Here is a 20,147-nt window from a genome sequence, read left to right as displayed (position 1 = left end):
ACGAACATGGCTCACGAAAGGACTCGAACTCGGCCCTGAGATGCTGCAACGCGGCTCTGAGCTGCGCGTTCTCCTGCTCTAAGTGAACGACTCTAGGATTGCTGTGCTCTGGCGGCAAACCCTTCGTTACCTTTGGAGATTTCTGCTTGACTCGATCTGCCTGGGTGGTCTCCTGGATCCTGACCCTCGAGCGAGGGCGTCCCCTGGAGTGGGAGCGTCGTCTTGACTGGCTGCGGCGGCCTGCTGGCGTAGCGGAGCGCTTTTTCGAGGACGCCTTGGGCACGCTCGGATCACGTACTTGGCAGTTGGGCGTCACCTGCGGCGCAGGTGTTTTCTGGGCACGCTTTCGCTGCCTCCTTCTGCGGCGGACGACGTACAGCACTTGGAAGCGTTGCTTGCACGCCTTCTCCGCCGTGAGATGAGGCCCTCTGCAATAGGTACACTTGGGCGAGCACTCATGCTCTTCCCCGGGGGACGCGAGTCCCCATCCCCTGCAAATCGTTGTCTCCGGGGCCGGGCACACGTCGGCGCGGTGCCCACCCACCCGCAGGCGTAGCAAACGTCTGTCTGGCGTCTGCAGAGCCTACAGCTAAGCATGCTGGCGCCGCACATTACGTAGTTCGGCACCTTGAATCTGACGAAAAGAACGACGATCGTGGTAAAGTACTTGACGCGTTTCACTTCGAGGGCCTTGGGATTCCTTGGCTGGACGACCACATTACGTAGCTGGTTGTTGTCAAAGTCGAGGTCGACGCTTCACACGATCGCCTTGCACGTGTTATCCAGCGTCGCCAAGTACGAGTTGACTTCGTATCGAGTGGACCCCACGAGTAGAGCTTTCACCCCCGCATAAGCTCGGGCGTTCTCTGTCGGCGTACTCACGACAAAGATGTTTTGGACCACGTTGGGGCAGAAGATGTCCCCCTCCGTTTCGGCCGGGGTGAGCTGAGCTGCCATGGCCCGTGCCTGTGTCACCTTGATCTCGCTGATTCTTCTGACGTTCATCCCGCCTCTGGAGCGGATGATGATTTTAATGTGCTCCCGCGGCAGGCGGGGGAGCCTCGACGCCGCGGCGAGGCCTTTCTTGACGCCGCAGCCGGCGGGGGCGCGGGAGCCGCCACCGCCGTTGCCTCGTTGTGTCGAACCTGCCCGACCGCTGACGCCGGGACGGCTTTGCGACGTACGCTTGGAAATGACCCTGGTCCATCTGGATTGCAGGCACTCCTCCGGGGTGATTTGCTCTCCCTCCATCGTCACTTGCATGGACATTCTTGGGAGTAGCGGGCGCACGGAGGCGTGCGAGAGCTAAGACTCTCCGGGAAAGTAGGCCTAGTCGTATAGGCCTAGCAACAGTGCAGCGGGGTCGGGATAAAAAGACCCAATAAATAACGAAATGAGCACCCTCCGGCAAGAACTTGGTGTCGCCGTAGTTTTCTAGACGAATTGCGTCAAATGGTGCGAAAATTCGCTGAAGATGAGACGTTTTTCTGACCGAATATATTTTCAGAAACAGGAGCTGATATTTGCACGTCCGCACTAGTCTTTTTCTTCCCTTCAAGCGCGGACGCTGTTGACTTGAGCGTCTTGGAGAGGGCGGGAATATGTTGAATATAGAAGATGATGACGACGATAGATATTAGGAGATCCATTAAAAGAGAACAATTCAGGCAGCCATGGCGTCGGCCTCGGTTCTTCACAGCGACCTCGTCATGCCATTGTCGTCGTTCCATCTTCGCCATGCCAGTTTCGTCATCCGATTCTCGTCACGCTGTCGTCGTCAGGTCATAGTTACGATACACACTCGTCATAATCACATTGTCCTCGTGCTGTCGTCTTGAGGCTTCATTATGCTGACTATTTCAGAATCATGAACTCACTGTCCTCATGCCATCGTCGTCACACTGACCTTCGTCATTCCATCGACATGCTTCCTTCTTCGTCATTTCGTCTTCATCACTGTGTCGCCGTCATATAATGGTCGTCATGCCGTAATGATCATAGCCGACCCTAGCGAGCGAGAATCACAACCAAGTGGGTTGATCCCTGATACATTGGGCGTCCCATATAGTTGACACTATGAAAATCGCAGAATCACCAGAACAGACCCTAAGCAGAGGTATCTTCAGCAATACTCTATGGCACTAATCGCCATGAGGCCGACAGCTAGGCCTTGTTGTAGAGATCCCGCTTCGGCTACAGACGGTTTTGCGTTCGATTCCCACCGCTGCCGGACACCCACTTATTCAAGTGGACACAAGTGTACCCCGGCCTGGCGTTCGGCTTCCTCCAGTGGTGATACGCTTGGGAAGGAGCCTAGGCCTAAATTCCCGTCCAAGCCCTCGTGAGCATAAAAAGTAATGTTTCAATCGTTTGAAGTTAAATGCATAAAGTGAATCGCATCAGCTCTGACAGTCATGATGAGATGGGTTCCGCCGGATTTTTTTTCTAAGGTGGGCAATTGTGTTTGACCCAAACATGCGTAACGACAGCAGTTAGGTGACGACGGTGGCGACGAGGATGACGTCATGACTGATTTGGGGAAGAAAACTTCATTATACAATAAACTGTTTTGGAAGGTGTAACAGCAAAATTCATTCAATGCCTTGGGAGTCGCATAGAAACTTGCGGAGGCTGTCCAAATAAGCGCTTAGCTTACCCGTTCTAAACATTAGGCGCATTTCTAGGTTTTTGAACCGATCAAGGTAACCACGAGTGCTTAGGCCAGTGCGTGCTGCTAGAACAATGAAAGTAATCACAGACAGGTGTGCTAGCATCACGAGATCGATGACTGCGGCAAGGGTGCCCTTTTTCCATCTGCCAGTGGTCGCGACTGAGTAGTCCCTATTTTGCTGCGCAAACTTTCGCCATCACTCCTTCGAGCTTTCTTTGGAATTGCACACTTTTTTACTAGATTTCGGGGAAGGTGCCACGAAGGTTTCTTTATTTAGAATGAGAAGAAAGGGCGTTAACCGAGGGGTCCAATCTTTAATATTTATATCATCAGAAGGTAAGAAAAACACAGAGAAAATTACTTGTGCTTACTAATTGAATTAAAGAAATAATAAATTAATGGCAATGAAACTGGATGAAGAAACTACTTGCCGCAGCTACCGCGGTAGCTCGATTGGTTAGAGCATTGCACCGGTAATGCGAAGACGTGTGATCGGTCCCCACCTGCGGCAAGTTGTTTATTCATCCAGTTTCATTGCCATTAATTTATCATTTTGTAAATTCAGTTATTAAGTGCAAGTAATTTCCCGTATGTTTTCCTTGCTGTCTTTGTTTGTGGGCTTGTCATGACTTTTTGTTTTATAATGTACGTTGAAATGGGGGCGTACCTTCTTTCGCATTTTCGGTGAACACGTCGATGTAAGCGTCCCTGTCGGAGCGTGAGTGCTCGTGGAAGAAGCCCGCGGCGTGAAGGAGCTCGTGCACCATGGTGCCCTTGTAGAGGCAGCCAGAGCCTAGCGAGACAGGTTGAGAGCGCCCCAGGCGGCCGATGCCGGAGTAGCACCTGCGAGAAGTTTCAGACGCCGCGCACGCGCACACTCAGTTCGGACTTGCGATCTGCATGAAAGAGGAACAACGCTCGAAGCAACTGTGGGATCTGTACGAGGACAGTTGCAACTCTTTCCCATGTATTTTCAGAGAATCCTCGACTCGAAGCCTTTCTTCTAGCCTATGATGATGATGGTGATTTACTGGCACCTCCTTTGAAACAGGTAATGGCAAATAGTCACTTAGCCTGCTTGAGTTACTCAGGGGCTCTTTATCGTAAAGCTATTCCAAATGAGATCAGCGTTTCGACCAAGTTGGTAATCCATTGCTCAAGTATTATTGCCTATTATCTTACGTCCACGTCTTTTTGTTGCGCAATAATAATTCAGTAATGACTATTCCAAATGTTTGCATTCCAATTCTGCAAGCAACCCGCCGCGATTGAAGAAAAAAATTTTCTACCCACCCCCTCATTGCGCCTGCCTGTCACGCGACGCCACGTAAACGGCGAAAACCTCCCATATGGTTACATGTGAACACGGTTGTGCATGATTACACCGAACGAAAGAAAAGAATAATTGCTGTGTCAACGTTTTTTTCGGAATTAGCGAAAAAGGCGTTGTTTGACCAATTGCTATCGATCAAACATTTTCGCGCTGCGACCGCTTTGCCTGTATGTCACGCGACGTCACAAAACCGCGAAACTCCCCTCGTAAATGTGACATGTGCGCAACGAAGGCGCATTAATATGTCGAACAAAACAATTCTTTTTTCTAAATAGCCGCAGGCTGCCTCGTTCCGAAAGGAATAGAAGGTGGCTGCCCGCCGACGGCTGTGCACTCGCTACTCAGAGATGGCGGGCAGCATGGATTTATTTGCGCATAATAAAACAATGTGCGTGGCAGTACAACGCTATCGAGACCTTTCGACACGTACACGACACTGTTGTACCAACTCTACTTTGCTGAGCATCCGTTTTAGCGGCATTTTTAACACCCCCTTACACGCCACCGTGACTTTCGACCAGCCACCGCAAGTTAAGTAAGCGGAAGCGAAGCAACCACAGACGCTGGCCGCACCCTCCTCATCCGTTTATCTACTTTCATGCGCTGGCTTGGCCCAGATCTCTCCTGACCAAATTCTCTCCCCTTGAGCTTCCTTCTCGCCTCTTCTCTGCCAATCAGATAAGAAAAACTGTCCAATGTAGGCAACGCTATTCGCCTTGAAGGGAAAAGAAAGTGACATCCTATTAACTAGAAGCGCGTTTATTGAGCTTTTCAGACGACATTGCGGGTTGCCGCCTGGTGCTTGCATCCGTGGCTACGCAAATTTGACGTCAGGCGATTGGAATAAAAACAGATTGGAATAATCTGACTTTATATATGACCCCAGCATTCTAGCATTTTTGTATACATCGCCTTAATCCTTTTTATCTTCCTTAAAACTTCTCTATCTACGTTTACCGCTACTTAGGCTTGTAAATGGATCCGGTCGTAACAAATGTATGCCCAGCTTTTTTTCCGCCAAACTTCGAAACTTCTTTTGCTTGTCTCGACTGCGGTCTGGTCGATGCTTCCGTCCACTTTAAATCCAGGCGCTTCTGTAATAGTGTACTGTATCTGCTGGCTTCACTGGGTGGATTCCTTCGCATCCCATTAAACGGCTTTTGAACGGCACCGAGTCGAGCAGAGCGTCACCCCTCAGTCACAGAAGACGCAACGCTTCTCATGACATGACTTCCCAGATTCGGCGACGCGCGCTGGCGCGCCATCCTTTCTAAGTGGTAGCGCACAAGAACTGGCGGTGATGTGAATGTATCACCTCTGAGGTTGGTCGGCCCGCACTGTCCAATCTCGCTGCAAATGTTTTCTATGAAGTGCATTAAACACTTTTGTCGAGAGTCGACGTTGTGATCCAATTCCTTTCTTTCTGCCATCAGGTTCAAAGGGAATGCCAAATCATCATCATCATCATCATCGTCACTATTGAGTCGAGCGGTCAACATACTTTATCTCATCTGAATTGGCTTTCCCCTATCTTTAAGCCATAGAGCACCCGATTGTAATTAAAGCTTTCTGACTGACTGAGGAACTAACTGATTGACTGTCGAGTGAAGGAAAGTTAACATACGTGTGTTTGTTTCCTTTCACTGTGAAGCACGACATGGTTTTCTTGTCTATATCATTTGAATGTTCTTCAGGAAAGTACAATTACGAACGCCGTTAATCTTCCACAGCGACCCCCACACAAGGTGCTCTGAAGGTACTTCACATTACAATTCTGAGCTCATATACTGAACGGTTTACTTAGGCGCTACAACTCATATCAAAATTCATTCCTGATACAATTGACCAACATATGCACCAGCAGTGTGCTCATAATGCACGCACTGATCTTTACTAAACGCTAACACAAACGAGAACAAAGTGTGCCCAACAGACTTTGAGCGAGAACTTGTCGAATTCGCATAACAGGTCATATCATCATCATCATCATCATCCTCATCATCATCATCATCATTTATTTTTCCTTAAGGACCCCGGTCGGGGTATTACATAAGGGGGTGTTACAGAAGATAAGGATAGAAACAAAGATATGGTTACGATTTCTTACAAGACTAAGCCTGTGGATTCGCATTAAAACAAACAAACAACAACAACAAAAGCCATGAGGCCCACTGAATAGAATGCAAAAGCAAATCAGCAAAACAGTCACAATGTGAGACGGCAATCGCAAAAGAATGAAGGCACAGTACGGTCATTATAAGGTTAGGGTTTAAGGTGATCAGTAAGCAGCTGCTTGAAGATAATGGGGTTGCGCTCATTGACAACTCTATCTTGTAAATTGTTCCACTCTATAATGGCGCTAGGTAAAAACCATTGATTAAAGGAAAATGTTGAACCATGCAAGCGCTGGATGCTGCAAGAGTTAAAAAGGCGACGAGATGTACGGGTTGGTGGGATTAGAAGCCTTCCATGCAGTTCGGGGAAGTTATAATAAAGTCACTGGAAAAAGCACAGTTTCGCAATTTTCCGACGCAACACCAATGTTTCGAGTCCTAGAGATGATTTAATCACACTGACACTTTCTTCACGACTGTAGCTGGAAGTGACGAATCTAGCGGCACGATTTTGTATTGATTCTAACATATTAATTAAGTAAGCTTGGTGCAGGCTCCGAATAGCTGAGGCGTATTCAAGTTTACTTCGAATAAAAGTTTGATAAGCTAGTTTTCTTGTGGATGAGGGGCACAGCGCAAGGGTACGTCTGACGTAACCAAGTGATTTATTAGTGTCGGTAGCCAATTTTGGTATATGGTCAGACCAGGTGAACTTGCTATTAATAGTGATACCGAGATAACAATACGATTCAATGGTGGATTGGGCTGTCGAGTTTAAAAAGTATGGGTGATTCTTGTTAGAGTGTTTACGGGATACTTGCACAACTTTACATTTGGAGATGTTAAGTTTCATTAAAGAGTTGGAACACCAGGTTTCTAATGAATGTAAGTCTTTTTTGGAGCATTGCATGGTCGGCTGGGTCTGTAATGCGACGGTAGATTACGCAGTCATCTGCAAAAAGTCGGATATTGGATTATATGCCGTTGGGAAGGTCGTTTATGAAGATGAGAAAGAGAAGGGGACCGAGGACGGACCCCTGTGGTACTCCGGAGATGACGCTAGCAGTGGTTGAGCAATGATTTCCGATAGCTGCGTGCTGGAATCGATTAGTAAGAAAGTAACGAATCCATGACAGTGCGAGAGGGTCTAGACCGAGGCATGAAAGTTTGGCCAAAAGCCGCTGATGGGGAACACAGTCAAATGCTTTGGCGAAGTCTAGATATATGGCGTCAGTTTGAAGTGATGAGTCTAAGTTCAGGTGAAGTTCAGTAATAAATTCAAAAAGCTGTGTATCGCATGACAAACCAGGCCGGAAACCGTGCTGATTGTGAAAAAAGAAGGAATGATCACCGAGATGACATGCTATTTGCGAATATATTATGTGTTCTAGGAGTTTACAGGGAATACTCGTTAGGGAAATGGGGCGATAGTTGGAAGGATCAGAGTGGCTGCCTGACTTATATACCGGTACCACTTTACTAATCTTCCAGTCATTTGGAAGTGAACTATCAGTAATGGACTGGGTAAAAATTATTTGTAATATTAGACTGGAAATTGCTTTCGTACCTTTTAGCATCTTAGCAGTGATGTTATCTGGCCCGGGGGCAAGAGAAATCTTTAGGTTATCAAGAAGTTTCATAATGCCTTGAGAATTAATCGTAGTGGCAAACATGAGGGGTAAACTGTGGCTGGGCAAGTCAAAGTCCTTCAGTGCAGGCTCACGAGTGAAAACAGAAGAAAAATATGGGTTCATTACGTCTGACCGCTGATCAAGCGGCACGTTTGAATCGTCAGGATAAGTCAAGGAAATGTTATTGGAGCTATTGTTTGATTTCAGAATATTCCAAAATTTTTTTTGGGTTGACACGTAGGATGTTCGGCAAATCGTGGTGGAAGTACTTCTTTTTGGATTGTCTCAAAGTGCTAGTGTATTTGCGCAGGCATTTGAAGTACTTGTCCCACATTGAACAAGATTTAGAGCGTTTCGCATCACGAAAGAGGCGTTTTCTTCTTCCCGACAGCCTCCGAAGTGTGTTAGAAAACCAGGGTTTTCCCAAATCACCGCGAATGCGAACAAGAGGTACATGTCTCTCAACAAGCCATAATAATTTATTCTTAAATAACAACCAGTTTTCATCTACTGTACGAGAAGGAGCAGTCTCACGAAAAAAATTGGAAAAAGTTTTCAGTTCAGTGTTGATTTTGCTAAAATCTGCTTTGTTGTAGTCCCCAATGTATTTGGTCGAGGGCTGTCTGAAAGGAACTGGGATGCAGAGATTAAATAGCAGTAATTTGTGGTCGCTTAGACCAGCAACTGATGATAGCGATTTTATTATTTTGGGGTTAGAAACAAGGACAAGGTCTAAAATGTTCTCCCCACGGGCTGCCATATTAACATCTGAGCAAAGTTGAATGTAAGGATTGTGTCAAGAAAATATTTGGATTGCCGGTTATGTGCCTCTAGATTTGCCCAGTTAATGTCCGGAAAATTAAAATCGCCACAGAGCATAAAATTCGCACACGGGAAGCGTCAGTAAAGATTCGCTAGTACAGAATTTAGTTCATGGTTGAAAGAAACATCACAGTCAGGAGCGCGATAACAAGCAATAATCACACTCATACTTGACCGAAGTGATATATTTAGTCAAAATTTCATGTTGACAGTTCAATTTGGTGACATATGAAGGAACACTTTCTTTCACAAAAATCAAAACGCCGCCACCCCTGCGCCCCAACCAGTCAAGCCTGTGAACAGCGTATGTTTGGCTATCATTTAGTAGATCGAGGTCAGCAATATTTGGATGCAGCCAATATTCCGTAAGTATAGCATGGTCAGTATTGTTGTCTTTCAAGATAGATTCTAGGGCGTCTTTCTTAGGCAGGTAACTACGCATGTTTGCGAGCAAGACCGACCTATTCTGATAAACAGGGGCAGTAATCGAGGCGAGGCCGGTCTGGGGAGGGGGGGGGGGGAGAAGAGGGACGCGCATGCTTGGAGAGACGCTGTGACCGCTATGCCCTCAGTTCAACTATACAATCAGTTTCAGCATTGTACGTGAATTGCTTGCCATCAAGCAGCAGCTTGTCAAAGCGCAGTTTAAATGATCTGCCGCTCTGTTGTCCATGAAGATAAAGTTTCCTTCGCGCCTGTCGTACTCTGGCTGAGTAGTCCTCGCGAATAAAAAAATTCGTGCCCTTGAGCTTAGAAGCCACTGCAAGAATTCTTGATTTATCTTTAAATCTTGCATATTTTACAATAATAGGCCTAGTTTTGTCTTGCTGGTAACGACAAAGTCGGTGGGCACGCTCCAAGTCGTCTGTACTAACGGATAAACCGAGTTGCTCGGAGCAGAATGATACTATTTTTGTCTGGGACTCAAGCCAAGTCTCACCCTTTGTGTCTTGAATTCCACAAAAAAGTAAGTTTGAAGGACGCAGGCGATTTTCTGCATCATCGCATTTTCCCGTAAGAACTTTCATTTTAGTGCATAGTATTGCTAGGCTACCATTCACGTCCACCTTTAAACCTATTTCGTTTGACTGAGTCGACTGGACAATCTTCTCCAAGGCATCAACGCGAGCCGAAAGGCTGGTCACGAGGGTCTCGATGCTATTATGTGATGGTCGGATTAGACAAAGTTCGGACAGAACAGAGCTTTGTGATGTTTCTATGCGAGATATGGCCTTTGCAATAGCTTCAGTGGACGGCGGTGAAACATCGCCCGACAGCAACAGGAGCAGAGTAATTGTGTTAGCATTGATGTATAGAGATAACATTTCACACAACAGCCCACAACATGTTCCAATAACACAAGGGGGGCACGACATCGCAAGAAAACAGCGATTTCCAGAGCGGACAAAAGCCGCGTTCGGAAGGTAACTGACCTGCGTCAAGAAGGGGATTTTTGTGACCACTGTCGTTGCGGTGACGTTCCCCAACTGGCCCCAGTCCGGTGGTACGTGTCCTTATCTTTATCGGGCGACCACGTTTGGCCGCCTGAAAAATGTTATCGCGCAGCGCAGGATGCGCCTGCATGTAAAAGAAGTTTCTGGAATGTTATCGATGGTTCCGTCCACTGTCTTTCACCGCAACTTTTGTAATCTGATTGCATGTATGCGCGACGCTAATAGTGTAGAACTTCGTGGAAGACACGCGGGTCCCATCGGTTAATCTGGAACATTCGACGACTGATCTATAAAAGCCGACGCGCTTGCCCCGCTGATCAGATTTTTGACGATCGTAATCTGATCAAGTGCCGGAAAAGAGGGATCGCTCGTCTCCACGGAGGGAAAGCGGAAGTGATGCTAACCAACTTCAGCCAAAAGTTCAAGCACATCAACAAGGGCACGAGAATCGCGTACATCGAGGAAATTCTGAAAATTAGTAATGCCTTTGTGCTCTCAGATTCTGCCACATCTACTCCGCCGAGCATAGCCCCGAAACAGACTTCGGCGTAAATCCAAGTCTTCCCATGAGCAAGCAGCAACAGCTCATAAGACTTCTTCTTCGACACAAAGACTGCTTTTCGACATCATCGAGGATTACACAAACACCAGTTGCAATGCATCGCATCATAACCGAAGAGTGCGCTCGACCACTCCGCCAGAGCCTTTACCGAGTTTCGACGCGAGAACGTGAAGCTATTAGACAACAAGTCGACGAAATGCTGTGCGACGACATCATCCAGCCATCGAAAAGCCCGTGGGCATCTCCTGTTGTCCTGGTGAAGAAAAAGGACGGAACCCTACGTTTCTGCGTCAATTATCGTCGTCTGAACAAGATCACGAAGAAGGACGTATACCCCATCCCACGGATATACGACGCATTGAATCGGCTCTGCAACGCTGAATATTTCTCGTCGGTGGACCTCAAGTCTGGCTACCGGCAAATAGAAGTCGACGAGAGAGATCGCGAAAAGACCACCTTCATCACGCCGGACGGCCTCTACGTGTTTAAGGTCATGCCATTCGGACTGTGCTCGGTGCCTGCAACGTTTCAGCGCGTCATAGACACGGTGTTAGCAGGATTGAAGTGGCAGACGTGTCTTGTTTATTTGGATGACGTCGTTGTCTTCGCCGAAAATTTCGACGACTACCTTAGGCGGCTTGAGGCAGTATTAGAGGCCATCAAATTATCAGGGCTCACTCTGAAGCCGGAAAAGTGCCGCTTCGCTTACGATGAGCTTCTGTTCCTAGGCCATGTCATCAACAAATCCGGAGTATGCCCCGACCCGCAGAAAAGAGCTGCCATCGCAAAGTTCCCGCAGCCCACCGACAAGAAGGCAGTGCATAGATTTCTTGGCATGTGTGCCTACTACCGGTGATTTGTCAAGGTCTTTTCACGCATCGCTGAGCCGCTGACACAGCTAACTAAATGTGACGTCGAGTTCAAGTGGGAAACGCCGCAGGCCGACGCATTTGAAGAACTCAAACGACGCATGCAGTCGCCGCCGGTACTTGCGCACTTTGACGAGTCCGCCGATACAGAAATCCATACTGACGCCAGTAGCCTAGGCCTCGGTGCCGTTCTAGTCCAGAGGAGAAACAGAGTCGAACAGGTGATAGCTTACGCTAGCCGGTCGTTGTCAAAAGCGGAAGGCAACTATTCTACGACCGAAAAGAAATTCCCCGCCATCGTTTGGGCTACAGCTAAATTTCGCCCTTACCTTTATGGTAGGTCTTTCAAAGTCGTCAGTTACGATTACGCGTTGTGTTGGCTAGCGAATATAAAGGATCCTTCGGAACGATTGGCGCGATGGAGCCTCAGACTACAAGACTACGACATCACTGTAATCTACAAGTCCGGACGAAAACACTCCGATGCCGATTGCCTATCACGCGCCCCCATTGACCCGCCGCCGCAAGATGACGAGAATGACGAAGCCTTCCTTGGAATGACAAGCGCGGGAGACTTCGCTGAACAGCAAAAGGCAGACTCGGAGCTAAAAGGCCTCGTCGAATATTTGGAAGGATACACCGACGTTGTCCCTAGGGAATTTAAGCGCGGATTATCTTCCTTCACGCTTCAAAACAATCTACTCGTGAAGAACTTCTCACCAGTCCGCGCCAACTACCTTCTTGCTGTCCCGTCAGGACTTCGTCCAGAAGTATTGCACGCCCTACATGACGATCCGACCGCTGGACACCTCGGATTTTCCCGGACACTATCGAGGATACAAGAAAAGTATTATTGGCCGCGCCTGACCGCCGACGTTGCCCGTTATGTCAGAACATGCCGAGACTGTCAGCGACGCAAGACACCACTGACAAGTCCAGCCGGATTACTACAGCCAATCGAGCCTCCTTGCTGACCATTCCAGCAGATCGGGATGGACTCGCTGGGACCCTTTCCGACGTCAACAACCGGAAATAAGTGGATCGTCGTGGCGACGGACTACCTCACCCGCTTCGCTGAAACTAAAGCATTGCCGAAAGGTAGCGCAGCGGAAGTGGCGAAACTCTTTGTCGAAAACATCCTGCTGCGACATGGCGCCCCAGAAGTCCTCGTCACCGACAGAAGAACGGCCTTTACAGCGGAGCTCACCCAAGCCATTCTGAAATACTGTCAGACAAGGCACAGGAGGACAACGGCCTACCACCCGCAGACAAATGGTCTTACGGAGCGGCTGAATAAGACCCTCGCCGACATGCTAGCGATGTACGTAGCCGTCGAACAGAAGACCTGGGATGCCGTCCTGCCGTACGTAACATTCGCTTACAACACGGCGGTGCAAGAAACAAAAGCTGGTCTGCGGCAGGAACCCGACGACGACGCTCGACGCCATGCTGCCGCACGTCACTTACGAGGAGAACCATGATGTCGCTACCTATCGCCAGCGCGCCGAAGAAGCCCGACAGCTCGCCCGCCTGCGGGGCAAGAACCAGCAGAGGACCGACAGCCGACACTACAACCTCCGACGACGCTTCGTTGAGTACAAGCCCGGCGACCGTGTTTGGGTATGGACCCCGATACGCCGACGAGTACTCAGTGAAAAACTACTGCGACGCTATTTCGGACCCCACAAGGTCATCCGACGTATTGGCGCACTGGACTATGAGGTCGTGCCAGACGGCATTTCGCATTCACAGCGGCGCCGCGCACGATCTGAAGTGGTCCACGTGGTGCGCCTTAAACCCTTTTATGGACGCTGACGAACTTCCTTATTTTGTTGTTTTCTTTGCTACGAATGCTTCTTTTTTTTCTCTCGTTTGTTTGCATCGGGTCGATGCTTTTTAAGAGAAGGGTAATGACACGTGTCCTTATCTTTATCGGGCGACCATGTTTGGCCGCCTAACAAATGTTATCGCGCAGCGCAGGACGCGCCTGCATGTAAAAGAAGTTTCTGGAATGTTATCGATGGTTCCGTCCACTGTCTTTCACCGCAACTTTTGTAATCTGATTGCATGTATGCGCAACGCTAATAGTGTAGAACTTCGTGGAAGACACGCGGGTCCCATCGGTTAATCTGGAACATTCGACGACTGATCTATAAAAGCCGACGCGCTTGACCCACTGATCAGATTTTCGACGATCGCCGACCGCCGACCGTGTTCGCCGCTATCGTTGTGCTATAAGTGTAGCCTGTTTTGTGGGCACAGGTTCGCCCAATAAAAGTTAGTTTTGTCGTTCACAGTATTGCTACTGTGTTATTCAACGTCACCACCACGTGACAATATGTAGTCGATGCGGCTGTCCCTCGTGCATAGTTGCTCGATGTTTCCAGACGAAAAAGCGAACTGTGGCAAGGAATGGCTTGCGTGAGGTGACTTGCGAAGAATCGTTCAGGGCTATGGGTAGCATCGGGGCGGGTGCGCTTTGGTGATAAACCAGAAACGTGTTGCTGCCGTGGAAGCTCAGCAGAAGCGACAATACGAACCACAGGGCGAGAGTCTGCGTCAAGAAGGGGATTTTTGTGACCACTGTCGTTGCGGTGGCGTGCCCCAACTGGCCCGAGTCCGGTGGTGCAATATGTAGTCGATGCGGCTGTCCCTCATGCATAGTTGCTCGATGTTGCCAGACGAAAAAGCGGACTGTGGCAAGGAACGGCTTGTGTGAGGGGACTTGCGAAGAATCGTTCAGGGCCATGGGTAGCATCTGGGCAGGTGCGCTTTGGTGATAAGCCAGAAACGTGTTGCTGCCGTGGAAGCTCAGCCAAAGCGACAATACGAACCACAGGACGAGAACCTGCGTCAAGAAGGGGATTTTTGTGACCACTGTCGTTGCGCTGGCGTGCCCTCGTGTAACGATGAGGGAGCTTTCCTTGCTTTTTTGAGCTGTCTTTCAACATATTCGGCGTTATATTTCACTGTGCATCTGCATCGCAATATTTAAATTTTACTATGGCATCATTAATGCTTTCGATCATTCTGAGGCCACAGCCGTGGCCAAGTGGGGGCTTGGTCCGCGTCAACTGCGGAAGGTGTTTCGTTTGACGCCCAACACCAGACGCCTACCGGAGCACAAAACGGTTTCAAGCGTCCGGTCGCCCGAAAGAAGACAGCCAGTTGCCAGGAACCCGGCTGTGCTCGCCCAGAAGAGGATTCACTGGCTCCGCTGCCCCATTCTGGGGATTTGTTTCGAACAACCATGCAGCATGCAAATGTTGTATCACTGCGCATGTGGCCCACACGGCACTCCTGCAACAGCGCACGCTGCGGCAAGCTGCTTTGAAGTCGAACGCATAGCCAGTCGCAGCGCACACCGCAGCAATAGGATGCGCCACGTGTCGACCAACCGAAAGGAGCATTCGCTAAATGAAAAGGAGGTTTGTGCCTCACCCACGACGGTCATTCCCCACGTGGCGTCCCAGTGCACCTATTAGGTGGGGATGGCCTCGTGTTGGGGAGAAACAGCACGTTCCAGGCGTTGACGTCCGATAATGGCCGAGCCCCTGGCTCGGAGTGTGCTTCGATTTTATTGGTAGGTATCCGTTGACAGCTCTAGTTAACCTCCCACATGCTCTTTCAACAAGGTCGTGTGTGATTGGACAATGGGTTCCTGGATACCACGCACATTATTGTCTGGTAAATAAATTTGAATTTGAATTTGAATTATCGCTAAAGAGACCCCACACCTAATCGCACATAATCCCTTTCGAGATACGGGCCCCCACAAGTAGCCAAGCACCAGGCCTGAGAGCATCTCTACCCATTAGAAAAACTGGTGGGTTTCCGGCGGCACCGGGATTTGAGCCCAGTACCTCTAGGCTCTCGCGCACGAAATTGATGGCCTACCACTAGTGACTGCGGTTGGCACAAGTGGGTCTGGCGGTCCCATATCCCAACAACTTCCCATCATGTGGGTTGTCCTACCAAGCATCAGAAACTCCCGTAGCTGCAGAGCACTAGGTCGGGGGGGGGGCGCTTCTACGTACCTATTTTAGTGGTATGCGTACCCCGTGGTAGCACCCGTCTGCCTCACACAACAGCGGCGGATGCTCGACCGAAGCTGTGGTGGGGAAAAGGGACCCCCCAGAGACTTCTGCGACTGTTTATAGAGCCCCCTATAGGTATAGGTTGGGTTCGCATCCCGGTGCCGTTGGAAACCCAGTGTTCTTTCTGAGCGCTAGAGGTGTACCATGACCTGGTGTTCCCTTGTTTATATGGGTTTTCATCTCGAAGAGGGGATACTAGCCAGAAGAAAAAGTGGCCTTGCAAAGCTGTAGGGTAATTACGTATATTAGCTTTAGCGTAAGCAAGCTATTTAGTCATGCTAGAAGAATGAGCCCCCCAGACATACCATATTTGTAAAACATTTACTTGAACGTTTCCCGTCATCATTACAACATGTTCGATGTAAAATTCCAGATTTCAATCTCGCTTTGGTTCAAATAATTATTGGCCCTTTAGTGTGTGTAAAGCCACACTCTTGGAAGGTCGCATGTCTGATAGAGATTTATTGGTCTTTGAACGAGAACTCTTATGCCTGCAGATGCATCCAGAGTTAGCAGCAAGTCATGCCCCGTGGTAGACGCATTATTCCTGTTCATCGCTTTGGTTATCCACTTGATATCGAACGCACGATGGTCATTTCTGATTTCTAAATATGCAAATGTCATTTGCAGGTGCTCCCGCCCGCTGGGGAAGATAATAATTGGCTCAAAGTGGGTGTTAGGCGTGCCCTGTGCTGCGCGCGCAAACTGTAACCTATACTAGACATGTCGAAGAAGAACATAAAATCATGTTTTCTTCCTCGTTGAGTTCAGGTGACTCATAACATAAAAAATATCCTAACACTTTTCGGATGAACGGACCCTTGGACAATACGGAATTGATTCTTCCGCGCAAAAGGAGGACGCTATGATAAGTGCCTGCAACAAAAGGAATAACAGAATGCGATCGTAAAGAGCAAATCAACAATTAGAACCATAGGTGTCTTTACATAAGCACAGAACATAAGGTTTGAAGATGACCAATGGCAACTTCTCGCGTCCATTGTGTAGATTTCACCTTAAAACCCCTGTCTACTTCCAGCAACTTCGCCTAATGATTTATTCCTTCGGAATTACTGCGGAAGCCATAATTATGCCGTCTCGATTCCCGATACGCAAGGTGGAGACGAATTTTTCTTCAAGTACAAAGCTTTGTTTCTGAAAAATCCGCGTGGGTTTCCTTTGTAGCTTCGTGCTACATCGGGTGGAAGTCAATTGTCCTTTCACGAACCTTCCTCGACCTTGAGGAATCCCGCAGAACTGATTTGTCTTATTCATGGTCCTTGTGCTTCGAGTTATCGATTAATTCGCTCTCACGCTGTGATCTGCTAGCCACCTGGTTAGTTCAGATTTCAAAGCGACCGCCCTGGCAAGGCGCTGGTACCATGTTTGTAAGCTAGAACAGGACGAATTTTTCTTCAGCCACGGAGCTTTGTTTCTGAGAAACTCGTGTGAGTTTCCTTTGTAGCTTCGTGCTACATATGGGTGTGTGTCATTTACTTTTCATGCTGACCAGATAATTCTTCCATCTTCTTTGAATCAAAACGCTCCTAGATGGTGAATACTCCTTAGGATTCTCGCTGGCTCGATATTTCGGCATTCCACCTATGATGTGCCGAGTCGCTTATGTTTTTTTTTTCTTTTTCAGCCGCACCATGCCGCATCCTGTAATATATATTTTTGTTCCAGCGTGTCTTTCTTCTCGGGCAACCAGCTCGGGCCTAAAACATCAAGACGCTCCCCTTTTCGTTATAGTACAGACTCTCCCTTATAATTTTTCAAGCGAAGCGTGTCTTGGCTCTCCTGTGGCGTTGTCGTAGTCACACAAAAACCCAGTTGCTCCCAGAGCAGAGCGGCAAAGGACGCTTTGATGAGTTGACAGCTGCGCCGGCGCCGGAGCGTGAGTCATTAGCAAGGATTCCAAATGCACAGGCGCGCGCTCACGCCACGCGCGCCGCCAATCAGAGCCTTTTCGCTTCAGCCGGGAAAGGAAAGGGCACCAAAGAGTTTCGCGCGCGTTTCGCGCGCGCTGCACCGGCTTCGTTTCCGTTCAGTTAATTCTCGGAAAACGGATGGGACAGTCACGCGTCCGTTCCCCTGAGGAACAGGCAGCGTTTGACGAGCGGTGGCGAGAATTCTCCCGTGAAAGGGCTCACTGTCGGCGCGCCGATTCAGCCGTTAGACCCGCCCGAGCCCAGGCAATCCGACAGCAACGAGAAGATCCCGAGCTGAGGGAGTGGGAGGCCGAAGCAATCCGGCGCCGTCACCTGCGGGTTACTTAACTGTGACGAAGGTCAGGGACACGCAGGACAAGCTTCGCTTACCCCTATTTTCCGGTAGTGGAAGTGCTGGTATTTTCATTGCCGCTTTTGCAAAGTTCCATTGTCTTTTTTTTTGTTTCCATCATTTGTATCCAATTAGGCGACTCTGTTTCTGTCGCTTTCTTCTTTATGACTCCTACTGTCAGTATAACTTTCATTTGGTTGCCAACTTCCTTGAGCTCTTCTTCCATTCAGTGTCCCCGCTGTTAAAGTGCAGCATTTGTGCACTTTAGCAGACCATTTCTTTTCTGCCATTTTCCGTAGGCTTTCCTCAAAACTGATCTTGCTCTGCGCTTCTGTGACTTCAAAAAAAAGCCCAATCCATGTCACCCTGCACTGCCGCATTTGTGGTTTTACTAGCAGGCATGAGTGCTAGTGGCGACACCTTATGAAGGTGTATTGAAAAAAGGAGCGGATGACAGGGAGGTTATATGCCTAGGCTTCTGGGATGGAAGTAACTCTTTAAAAGCGAAGCTGGTAGCCGCCATCTTGCTAGAGGCAAGACTCCCTAGCCATCGTAGCCGACGTAGCCGCCGTAGCAAGGAGGGCGCTTTTCGTGCTTATTGATTGTACGCAGTCGAAACAGTGACTAACTGTGGCATACTCTGCAAGGCTACTACAACGTCTTAGTACGTCATGGTTGCACCAATAACGTAGACTCCCCCGGTATAACGTTCCGGCTTTAAGGTAAGCTCTCGTTTGCTCCGGACCGGATGTTGCGCTTACGTTTGTTTCCGTTTGGAACGATTAGGAAAGTGCTTGTACGTACACGTATCGAATTTACGCGTCAAGTAGTTACTAGCACGTCACTGTGTGTGGTATTATGTAGCGCAGGTGGTTCAGGCTGTGACGTGCGGTGCGCGTTTTCCACGACCTTCTCTGGTTGGCAGTTATCATGCAATGCGTGTGTTTGTATTAGGGAAACGAGCGAGACGCGTGCACAAGGAAGGCGAGCGCTCAATTTGTGACAAAAAAAAGGAGTGTTTACAACAGCAGCGCTTATCCAGCCAGAAATATCAGGTAAATAAGAATGAATTGAAATTTAAATCCCGTTCATTTGTTCCTTTGTGTACGCGTCTGCACATGTCACTGGCTTCCTGTCCGTTCACAAATAAGTACAAACTCACCCAGCAAACATTGCTTTATATTCAGCTCAGAACGCAAGAGCGATTGTGCTCAGCTCGAATTACAAGATGGCAGAGTGCTATATAATGTTCGCGATACACCACGTCATGCAGAAATGTGATCGATCGCATTGTGAAGAGTGGTAACATAGCTTTCGAGATATTTATTATTTAAAAATCAATTGACACAGAATGTAGGCTCATAACTGAACTTGTAGTGAACCAATAGGCATTTTGGAAAGTTCAAGTGTGACTGAAAAGTGTTTTCTGCTGTTCATGCATGCGTGTATGCAATGATGCAGGCACGTACCCAGGGGGGGCCCGGGGGAGGAGCCCGCCCCCCCCCCCCCCCCGATATTAAGCGGCATAACCCCCCCCCCCGCCCCCTATCTGCTCACGCCACTACCCTCACACACATTCATAAAGCGCCCACAAATCAATCTACTCGGCGGTCAACATTTTGCTCCCTTTTACAGCGAAAGCAGTGTATGACTAACTTCCGTAGTTTTTTTTTTTTCGGCGTCCGTTAACAGAAAAATTATCATGTGGGCCGATCCTGGTGATAGTACGAAAAGGGTCCAAGTTAAATGGCCCATACCCCTGTGGACTCGGGAACCTATAACGCGCCCCTCGGAATCTTCGGGATGGGCCCACGTATGGGGAGCGCTTAACGCCTGCTTCACCTCCGCCGCGGATGGGCCCTGTATTGCAATATATGGGTGGGCGCGGGAGAGCCAATATGAGTGGGCACGGGAGAGCAGCGACGATGTTGTTGCGCAAAATCCCCTTCTGCTTTCATATGCAGTTCATCGCCTTATTCTTCGGGTGGATATCCGTGCCTGCGCTTGCGGTTGGACCGACTGCTCCTGCATCGACGCCGTTGCCGCTATCATCACCGCTCTTCATACCTTCGGCGACAGCGAGCGATTATGTCCAGTACGAGCTTTGCCCTGGTGCCACCTTCCCATCATGGTCAAGCACGGCATCAGCACTGCCACCGACAGCATCTTGCCGCCGGGATTTAAAGGACTTGCATCGGATTTCCGCCTTCAGTGGGCACGGGAGAGCAGCGACGATGTTGCTCCCTATCCCCTTCTGCTTTCGTATGCAGGTTGGTGCAGCCCCGTCTCTTTATTGTAAACGTTCAAGCAA

General features: G+C 48.9%; 1 protein-coding gene across 1 annotated transcript in view; it reads right to left on the bottom strand.

Annotated features, from left to right (window-relative positions):
- LOC142592591 (astacin-like metalloprotease toxin 5) overlaps positions 1–20,147 on the bottom strand; it is an 85,635-nt gene that overhangs the window by 11,552 nt on the left and 53,936 nt on the right. Inside the window, exon 5 of the mRNA XM_075704124.1 lies at positions 3,339–3,514. Coding sequence (XP_075560239.1) covers positions 3,339–3,514 — 176 coding nt within the window. The remainder of the gene's footprint in view (positions 1–3,338; positions 3,515–20,147) is intronic.

This window comes from Dermacentor variabilis, chromosome 9 (assembly GCF_050947875.1).
Source record: "Dermacentor variabilis isolate Ectoservices chromosome 9, ASM5094787v1, whole genome shotgun sequence".
Classification (NCBI taxonomy): domain Eukaryota; kingdom Metazoa; phylum Arthropoda; class Arachnida; order Ixodida; family Ixodidae; genus Dermacentor; species Dermacentor variabilis.
This window is presented reverse-complemented; position numbering and strand designations above follow the sequence as displayed.